The sequence below is a fragment of the Hipposideros armiger genome, unplaced genomic scaffold, assembly GCF_001890085.2.
Source record: "Hipposideros armiger isolate ML-2016 unplaced genomic scaffold, ASM189008v1 scaffold_135, whole genome shotgun sequence".
NCBI lineage: Eukaryota > Metazoa > Chordata > Mammalia > Chiroptera > Hipposideridae > Hipposideros > Hipposideros armiger.
The window spans coordinates 2,857,639-2,868,244 of NW_017731485.1; the positions used below are offsets into that span (position 1 = coordinate 2,857,639).

General features: G+C 38.8%; 1 protein-coding gene across 2 annotated transcripts in view; it reads right to left on the minus strand.

Annotated features, from left to right (window-relative positions):
• LOC109386572 (ATP-binding cassette sub-family A member 3-like) overlaps positions 1–10,516 on the minus strand; it is a 70,672-nt gene extending 60,156 nt beyond the window's left edge. The window contains exons 1-5 of one of the 2 annotated variants that reach the window (XM_019649886.1): positions 10,123–10,516; positions 9,286–9,401; positions 8,710–8,962; positions 5,692–5,819; positions 1,820–1,961 (exon numbers count right to left, since the gene is read on the minus strand). In XM_019649886.1, the coding sequence (XP_019505431.1) occupies positions 1,820–1,961; positions 5,692–5,819; positions 8,710–8,962; positions 9,286–9,345 (583 nt within the window). In that variant the 5' untranslated portion in view covers positions 9,346–9,401; positions 10,123–10,516. Of the gene's footprint in view, positions 1–1,819; positions 1,962–5,691; positions 5,820–8,709; positions 8,963–9,285; positions 9,402–10,122 lie in introns of those variants that run through there. The other variant, XM_019649887.1, reaches the window with a different exon arrangement.
• Positions 10,517–10,606: the final 90 nt, after the last annotated feature.

The following is a 10,606-nucleotide window of genomic DNA, read 5'->3' on the forward strand; positions in this document are numbered from 1 at the left end:
TTTATTTGAAACTTTCTGTTCTGTAAAAGGATTGTTTTTAAGTTTTATTGAAAATGTTTTTTTGTGGTGATTTAACTAAAACATTAAGCTGTTTCCCAGTCCGCCCTTGTTTCACATAATAGATACCTTAATTTTCTACTCACTTCCCTGTCCATCTTAGTCTTTGTACCCTTGTCTTTTTTTACTCCTCCTTAATTTCCATCTTTCCTAGACCTTCGTTCTCCTGTCTCTAACATTTCCCCCCAAATAGTGTTGTTTTAAAGAAACCTACTGCTATGCTGCCTGTTCCCAAGTCATATGTCACTTGCAACTGAGAAGTGAAATGACACAATCAAATACCAATGTCTGAGGAAAAGTCACTCTGAAATATCTTGATCAATTATATAAATTATTATATAAACTGTGAAACATAGGTCACAATCCTCTTTGTTCACCAACAGTAGAAAGCAGAGATTTTGTGTTCGGATACAAACAAAAGTCAAAGACAGGCTATGAGTGTCGTTACTTGGAGAGATGCATCCGTGACCACCGCATGTCCTTTCTCCTGTTCATGCTCAATATTGCTACACTGCTGTCTCTCGTAACTTCCAGGGGAAACGCCATGCTTCTTCACTGTACACACTAGGTCCTTAGCGACCTACTTTCCTCCTGACCTCATCTCTAACAGCCTGCCACATGGGCCCTCTAGTCTATTAAAGGAAATAAAGCAAACAGACAAAAGGCTATGCGCTTCCCTGAACGTGGCATCTTGTCCCACACGTGTTCGTTAATTGTACCTGCAACACCTGACTAATCCCCGCCCATCTCTACTTAGCTAACTCATACAGGTACCTACAGGTTCAGCTTAAATTCTTTTTTTCTTAACAGACTTCATAAGGATTATTTTTAATGATCGTCTAATAGGTTCATCTATTCTCTTACTGGTTATGCTGTTTCCAATTTTTGTTGCTAATGCTAGAATGTGCATAGCTTTTTCCTTTTATTTAATATTTGCTAAAGATAAACTCTCAAGATAGTCAGTGAACCCAAATTAAGGGCTTTTCACATATAATATGCAAAATAAAAATCTGAATTAAAAATTACCCTCACAATGTAAAGCTTTTAGATAAAATCAATAAAATTGTATATAGACATGAACAGGCAAGCAATGTCAACAAATGAAAATGTGTGGAAAGCATAACACTAAACCACAACTCTACATAAAGACATATATGTTGCTATAAGAACTTAAAGAGGATAAAGCATGATATAGGTAAATTATATACTCGTATGTTATTTTTTAGGTTTGCCAAACACATAAGATTGAAAAGTTGTCTTGGTGGAATGTAAATTTAATTATAAAAGCTACCACAATAAGCTAAGAATGAACAGATTTCTTTTTTTTTTCTTTTTTTTCGTGGAGGACATTGCTTCACTGGCCCAAATTGGCAACATCATTGCACTCTTCCTGGGCGAGGCAGATCAATCGCCGGCTTCTGGACGGCCACTCATGGCAGCTACTGGCCGCTCACGCTGGCTGCTGGCCACACACGGTAGCCCATGGCAACCCACTGCAGCCAGCGACTCACGGCAGCCCAGCTCCAGGTTGAACTGTTGTTCATCATCTTAGCTGTAGAGGGCAGTGTCACTGGCCCTCATATGTGGGATCTGAACCGGGGCCCTCTAGCGTCCCAAGCCAGCTCTTAACCAACTGAGCCACTCAGCCGGCCCAACGGATTTCTTTTATATATACAATTGTCTATGTGTATATATATCAATAAAACCATATATATGTATATGTTAGAATGCAACTGTGATAACAGAATAAGGCTCTGCTCACCAGGACTTCCTCCATCATTATCATCGGGGTTCCTGGGTCCCGAAGTGATATAAAGCGGAAAGAGAAAGGATGTTTTCCAGCCTGACACGTCTGGCTTCCCGAAATTCCTCTGTAGCCTAACTAAACGCAGGTGATACTTTACCTAGAAGTAGCAAGAGGAAACAAACTACGCTTAAAACCAAACCAACTGAAAAGCAAATATTAGAAATAAAGAAAAATTAAGAACATACGGAGAACCATGTGATTTGAAAGAGGGGACTCATCTGATGTCAGAGTGCTAGTGAATGGCTGGAAATGACTGACTGACTCCAAGCACAACACGTGTGCTCCAGTCATGTCTACCTCGGGAGTCCTCTTAAATGCAGACAGCTCACAGAAACAAGATATACATATGGCCCGTGCACAAGAAAAGCTTCTCCACGTCCCATAATGAAATACATGCAAATTCAAACCACAGAGGTTTCTTTCTTACCTAGCACTGGGAAAATCAAAAGCTTAGCAACACACTCTGTTAGTAAGGTTGTAGACAAACAGGCAGTTTAACTTGTTGCTTGTGGGGTGCAAAAGGGCACAGGTGTAATGGGGAATCTAGAAATGTTTAACAAAGCCACGTATGAGTATGTGTTCAGTGTTTGATTCAGCAATCCAGGAAGACCTGGAACATATGCCTCCAACGATATGAAGAAAACATACGCACACGTTTGTTTGCTGTTAACATCTGTGGTAGAGACATACTAAAATTAACTAAATTGCTCGTACACAGGATATCGGATGGACTGTGGCACCTCTACGCATTAGAGAGCTTTGTATCGGTGCGAGGTGTAGTCAGACAACAGAAATCATTCTAGATAACTGAAAGGGGAAGAGGATGCTCAGGTACCAGGTAGCAACAGCAGAAAGCAGCCACCAGCCCTAGGACAAAGGGAACAAAATCAAGAGTTAGGAATTACTAAAAATTATAAACTGAGAGGAGAGATCCTGTGGGGCTGCAAAGCAAACCTCTGAGGCGGGGACACAAGTCAGCCAATGCTCTGTCTCAGAGCTTGAAAGAAGGGTCCTTTGGGACTGGGACCTAGCCCTCTGAGAAGGAGTTCCAGTTGCCCAGGGACAGTTATTTTTGAGAGGGTGTGACGAGGCTGATTTTTGAAAAGTGTTGGGCAATCTGCAAATTGTATTTGGCTGCTGCTATGGGGAGAAAGTACTACTGTCAAAATAAAGAAGTGCTGCTGAGATGTCACTGCAGGGACTACAGACAGGAAGCCAACAGGAAAGCTCAAGTTTCTTCTTCCCCCTGTCCTGCCTCTAGTGCCTTCTATTAGCAGAGTCTCATACAGAGCTGGCTGAAAAAGCAGAGATGTAGCTACAGCGTCAAAGAGCAGGGCATGAAAGGATGGATTTCTGGTTCAAAAAGGAATTCATTCACAAGTATGCTACCTTGTGCATCAAAGAGGGAAATGAGGTATACGTATGCAATTAATATTATGTACAATACATATAAATGTAAATGTATCTACATAAATTTACATGACACATATAGAATTTATATTTATCAACACATTTAATCTTTGAATTCACTGCAAAGAAAGTTGGAGACATCAGCACACTTCTGCCAAAAAACTTTAGCATTTACTAGAATTCAGTGTTTCTTATTTGAGGTAAAATTTACATACAATAAAATGCACAAATCTTAACTGCACATTAGCTTAACTTATGGATCATACGGGATCAATGTGTGTTTATTTGGACAAAAAATGGCAGGCATTTTTCTAACTAATCATGCCATCTTCTATTGTACCAACAGTGGCTTCATGTCCTTACCAACATTTGGTATTGTCAGACTGTAATTTTAGCCTTTCTGGTGGGTAGGTAGAGGTATCTCATTGTGGTTTAAATTTGCATTTCCCTGATGTATACTGACAATGAACACTTTTTGATGTCTTCATTGGCCATTAATATATCTTCTTGGATGAACTATTTAAATCTTTTGCTCATCTTTGAAATTGGGCTGCTGAGCTGTAGAACTTTTTAAAACATCCTAGATACTAGTACATTGTCATATATGTTTTACAAATAAATTCTCCAACACTGTGTCTTGGTAATTCATTTTATTAAGTGTACTTTAAAGTATTTAAAGTATTTTAAGGATCCTACATGCCTATTTTTTTTTGTTTTGTTTTTGTTAGCTGAGCCATCCTGCCACGGGTTGGTAGCTCAGTGGCAGCTCAGCTCAGGTCAGGCATCAAACCGCTGTTGCTCAGAGCTCGCACTCTTGAGCAAGCTCTTAACCAACTGAGCCACTCGGCTGGCCCTCCTACCTGCCTATTTGAGACAAAGTGCTTCCTAAGTTTGGGTCCCCCTACCACTGTCCCCTGGCTGCCCTCATGTATCTGGGCAGGAAACAGGGAGTCTCAGGCCCATAGAGTCAAAGAGGCTTCCAAGGCCTGGCCACTTATTGTGGTTGGGTCCCTCTTGATGGTTCCACCAGCCCACCACCCCAGTGTCTTGCTGTGAGGGGTGTCTTAGGCCTGTGGAGACAAAAAAGCTTCCCATATGGGGTCACTTGTGTCTGAGTCCCTCTTGCTCCTGTGCCTCAGTATATATCTGTGAGGGAGGGGCATCTCAGTCCTGGGAGGGAAGGAGAGTATTTCTCCTGGTCCCTAACTGTTTGTAGGGCTCCCTATCCATTCCTCCTCCCAGGGGTGTCAGAGTTGCCTGATGTCAGAAACTTCCACTGCATCCAGGAGTAGGATGAGCCTATCTGGGCTGCCTTCTCTTGTTAGGTTGGGGGTCAGAAGACACTGGGTGTCAGCTGCCTTCTGTTGGTGCATTAAGATGTATGCCCCTGTGTTGCTCCTCCAGGTTTGGGATCCTAAACCAGTTTGCACACTGTTATATGTCAATTACAACTCAATAAAGCTGGACAAAACCAGTCCAAGTGCCTGGACAAATAATTTGGGGAATTTTGGGGTCAGGAATCTAGTTCAAATATTTGAGGACATAAGCACAGTCAATCATTAATGAGAATGAAACTTGAAATGCCATTGGAGATACCTTGAGCCAATGTATATTACTGAGCCTAAATTCGTAACAGCATAGGGATAATTTTGACTCAGTAAATAGAAAGAAGTTGGCACAGAAAAATGGAGTCACAGAAGGATGGAACACACAGAAAGAATACGTACGATCCTACTAATGGTTTTATTAATCTTGTCTTCTACTGACAAGCATCTGTAATCTAAATGCAGGATTTGGCGCCATGTCTATATACTGCAGAGTAACTATTTATTTCTATCACCACCAGGACAGAATCTCTGTTAAGATCTTTCAAGGAGACACCAAGCTCAAAGTACTGTCTTTCTTGCTCCTTCCTGTGGGCTATGTTATAATCAGATTCTCAATGCTTATACATGTCCTAATTCTGAATCAATATGGCTGAGCCTTACAATTTTCCCTAGAGGTTTATGAAAGTGCTTAAATTCTGTGTTTCATTCAAAGAAAGAGAATTCTTTCCGTGTTTGGCCATCTGTTAGTAAAAATGCATCTGGTCAGGCCTATTATTGCATCACACTTGGTAGAGCTAGAAGAATTGCTTGAATAGTCAACGTTGCCCATGAATCGAAGGCCTTGTGCGTGGAAGATACAGTTCTTCTCTTGTCAGCATAATGCAATAATTAAGAGCACGGAAATTAAAGTTACTCAAATGTGCATTCACAGTCTTGCTTTATTGTATAGTAGTTGTTTCACCTTGAGAAAATTAGTGTCTTTATTTATAAAATAGGGATAATGGTATCAGATTCATTAAAATTCTAGAAATTGGAAATGCAATTACTAGACACTAGTTCTTTAGAAATCTCCAAATAAAAATTTCTCACCTGCAGTGGCAGAGGGTCATTGCTGTTTTTGAAGTCACAGTAAAAAACCACGGCAGCCAGCACTTTGTAAGCTCTATAGTCATACTTCACATAACTCTCAAACTTGGCTTCTGAAGAAAAGCCTCGAACTGCAGAGGCAAAATTGTTCATGTCAATAAAAAGATCTGATAATCCCTCATGAGAGGGGGGACATGGACAAAAGCCTATCCAAATATTATAAAATAAAAATAAAAACTGTTCCTCAAATATTGGTATCATAACTATTTAGTGGATATTTGGGGTTCAAAACACTTTTAGGCATTTTACAAAGTTCGAGTACAATTTTAAATAATAATCATTATAAAACATATATAAAGGTTAGTGATTAGTCATTAGGGAGACGCAAATCACAATGATAATGAGACACGACTTCACATCCACTGAGATGCCTACAATCAAAGTCAGAGGATAGCAAGTGCCAGTGAGGATGTGGAAAAGTTGGAACCTTCCTACAATGCTGACCAGAATGTAAAATGGTATAAATTTGGAAAAGTCTGGTCCTCGAAAAGTTAAATATAAAAGTCACCATATGACCTATTTATTCTACTCCTAGGTATATACCCAAGAGAAATGAAAACATATGTCTACAGAAAACTTACAACTGCATGTTCACAACACAATATAAATATAACTTATAATAGCTGAAAGGTGCAAACAACCTATATGTCCATCAATTGATGAAGTCTAATATCAACTAAATGCAGTATATCCATACAATGGGATATTATTCGGCAATGAAAGGAATGAAGTAGCAATACATGCTACAACATGAATGAACCTTGAAAGCATTATGCTAAGTGAAAGAAGCCAGTCACAAAAGACTACATATTGCATTGTTATATACAACTTATATAAAAGGCTTATACCGGGGTGCCAAAAAACTGTCTACAAGTGGACACTTTGGTGGTCAACATTGCTCAAGCAGTAGCTTGCTGTAATCAGAAGCGTCTGGACGTTGATGGGAAACACTTTGAGCACCTCTTGTCATTGCAGAAGTCAAATGTGACTTGTATTCATCTTTTGTTATTGGTATATATTGAGTATTACAATATTGATAGTTTTTTCCTTTCTTAAAATGTGTATACATTTTTTTGGCACCCTCTGCATGTAAACCATTTATATAAAAGGTTTATAATAGGCAAGTCTGTAGAGACAAAAAGTAGGTTAGTGTTTTCCTAATCTTGGTGGGGATGAGAATTGTGGGGTCATAGCTAAAGATTACAGGACTTATTTTTGGTGATGAAAATGCTCTAAAATTTATTATGGTAGTTGCGTAACTCTGGGAATATACTGAAAGCCACTAAATCGTACACTTTTAATAAGTGGCTGTATCGTATGTGAATTATATCTTTAAAAGCTGTTTAAAATAAACTTAAGGTAAATCAGGAGGTGGAGATCACTTCAAACTGTGTTTAAAAAAACCTCATTTGATGGCTCAATAGCTGTATAGAAATAACATGGAAAGGAGTCAGTGAAGATAGGTCAGCAGAAATTACCTAATCTGAACAAGGGAGGAAAAAAAAATGGACAGAAGCTGAATAGAGCCTCAATAGCCTTGGGACAAGACAAAATGCTTAGCATTTATGTCATTATAGTACTAGGAGAGAAGAAAGAAGGCCATGTTGAAAAACAATTTTTAGAAATAATTGTGGAAAATTCCCCAAATTTAGTGAAAGATAGAAACTTACAGATTCAAAAGGCTCAGTGAACCCTATACAGAATAAACCTAATCACATACATCATAATCAAACTTTTGACAGATAAAGAAAAAAAATATTGACAGCAGCTGGAGAGAAATGACAATTACCTATAGGGCAACAAGGATTCAAACGACTGCAGATTTTTTTCAGAAACCAAGGAGGTCAGAAGAGAGTAGTAAATTTTTTTTTTTTTACCTGAGCCATTCTGCCACCTGTTGGCAGCTCAGCGGCTGCTCAGCTCGGGCCGGGACTCGAACCGCTGTTGCTCAGAGCTCACACTCTTGAGCGAGCTCTTAACCAACTAAGCCACTCAGCCAGCCCTCAAATATTTTTTAAATACTGAAAGACCACCAATCCAGAATTTTATACCAAATGAAAATAACCTCAGGAATGAAGGTGAAATAAAGGCGCTGTCACATGAAGGAAAGCAAACAGAATTCATCGCTAGTAGACCTGCTCTAAGAAATTATTAAAGTTCTTCAGAAGTAAAATGAGATCAGAAAAAAACCTGGAACTTCGAGAATGCAGAAAGAACAACAGCTATGGTTAATATCTGGGTAAATGGTTTTCTTAAGTTTTGAAAAATATGTGTGTGAATTATAACATTTCCCGTTGAGGTTTTCAACTTATGTAGATTTGAAAACTACAATATAAAGAGAAAAATATAGAAACCTAGACACTGGGAATCATTTGACATTAAAACAAAGTGGTGAAATATTAGTTCTAAGTAGAGTTTGAAAGTTAAGTATGCATATTTTAACTCCAAGAGCAACCACTAATAATACATCAGAAGTCCGATTTATCCATTTTTTTTTCTCTCATGGATGATGCTTTTGGTGTCATGTCTAACAATTCCTTAACTAACTCAAATTACAAATATTTTCTATGTTCTGTCCAAATGTTTTAACATTTTACTTTTCGATCTGTGATACATTTCGATGCAATTTTTGCATAAGGTATGATTCTCTTGTTTTAGCTATTGATGTCCAATTGTTCAGCACCATTTTTTGAGAAGATTATCTTTCTACTGGATTCTTTTGCACCATTGTAAAAAATATTCTAACAGATTTCTGTTAGTCAATCTCTGGGTTCTCTATTTTGTTTCATTGACTTCTGTGTCTATCCCTCCACCAATACCACAGTCTTTATAACTACAGTTATACTGTAAGTCTTAAAATTGGTGAATATAATTCCTACAATTCTATTCTTTCATTTACACTTTTTTAGCTCTATCAAAAAACAATTTTAAAATGTTTTACAGAAAACCTTAATTTCTAACCTTTTATGCTGATGTTTAGATTCCCCTTCGTAGTCTCAATGATCTCTTTTACCACATTAATATTCGAAGGCATGTAGATCAATTCCCACTCTTGAGGATTTTGGAGGAAAGAAGGCAGAGTACTGATACTTTGTGGAGTAAAACTGTGAGGTCCACCAACAGGTATTGCAATAAGTGCGCGGAATGCCAAACACATAATTGGAAACACCAATGTTATTAAGCTTTCCAATATTAAATCAATTGACTGCCTCCTCTAGAAGAGGAATGAAATGATGGTATAAATTAATTTAAGAGTACACAATCAATGCAAATGGATAGTTCTATTATATTAAGCTTCTGCCAATTTCACTCTGGAAAAGCCAGTGTTTCCTGGACTGTCTTGTTGTTCCTCTTCCCTTCCACAGCCAACTTTCTTACAGGTCATACTATACTAGTGATTAACTCAGTTTTATATATTTGGAAGAGCTACCTACAGCTCTGAAATTAATTTTTTCAAACACAGACATACACACACACACACACACACACACCCTTAACTGCAACAAATGGGCATTTTCCAAGGATGCTTTTACCTACCTTTAAGGTACAATTTTTCCAGAAAAGCAATGTAAATTGGTTGAATCTCAACAAATCCATTCTTCTACACGTTCAACTCCAGAGATGAAGAAAAGGTTTTTTTAATGTTAAGTTACCTAATAATGTAAACATCAGGTAAATAACAGTATTACTTCTTTCTCCTAATTTTCTCCTTAATCAGACTTAAAGATTGATAGCAAAAATGATTATGTATTTGAAATAAAGAAAATTACATTGTTTCTATTTTTCTATTAATTCACTTAATAACTACTGAAGTTCTAATGTGCTTAAAACACAAAGAAATAGATAAACAAATAACAGCAAGATGTGGTTCCATTTCTCCAGATGTCATAAAGCTATAACAGGGTCTGATTTCTCCTATTCTACTTTCCAGAACCAGATGGCCTCCCAGGTGAATTCTATGAAACACTGAAACAAGAATTAACACCAAGGCTTCTTAAATTCTTCCAAAAAAACTGTAGAGGATAAAATACGTCCAAAACCATTTTAGGAGGCCCTGATAAAGAGAAATCTAAAAATCCTCAAAATATTTGAGCAAACTGAATTCAACAGCACATGAAAAGGATCACACACACATCATGATCAAGTGGGATTTCACTCTGGAATGCAAGGATGGTTCAGTACATGATAACAACACATTATTAGAATGAAGGATAAAAAAAAATCACATGACCATCTCAACAGATGCAGAAAAAGCATCTGACAAAAATCCATCATTTCCTAATAAACACCCTCAACAAATGAGGTATACAAGGAAGGCTCCTCCACGTAATAAAGGTCCCAGATGAGAAGCCCACAGCTGACATCATACTCAACAGTGAAAACCCGAAAGCTTCTCCCTCTTGGATCTGGAGCAAGACAAGGACGCCCACTCTCGCTGCTTCTTTTCAGCCCAGTTACCGGGAGGTCCTCGTGAGAACGGTTATGCAAGAGAATGGAACGAAATGCACCCAAACCAGAACACAAGAAGCAAAACTGCCTCTGTCCACAGGTGGCATGCATGATCTGATAGAAGGGCTTCTGGAGCGTTCTGCGAGGACTCGGGGTACAGGAGGCCTGACCTCGGGTTTGCTCCTGAGTAAATTCCTGCGCCACGGAGAAGGGGCAGCGCGGGGTGTGGAGGCCACGTGACGTGACACAGAGCGATATAGGTACCCTAATATTACATTTTTTTATGTAAAAAATGGGGGGGTTGTTTCGGAGGAGAGGGGCAAGGGTTGTGGAGGGTTCTGTCGGGGGGGGGTTTGGCGGTGAGCGGAAGGCTGGTGAGCACTTTCGGGCTCTGCTCTGAGGGCGGGCG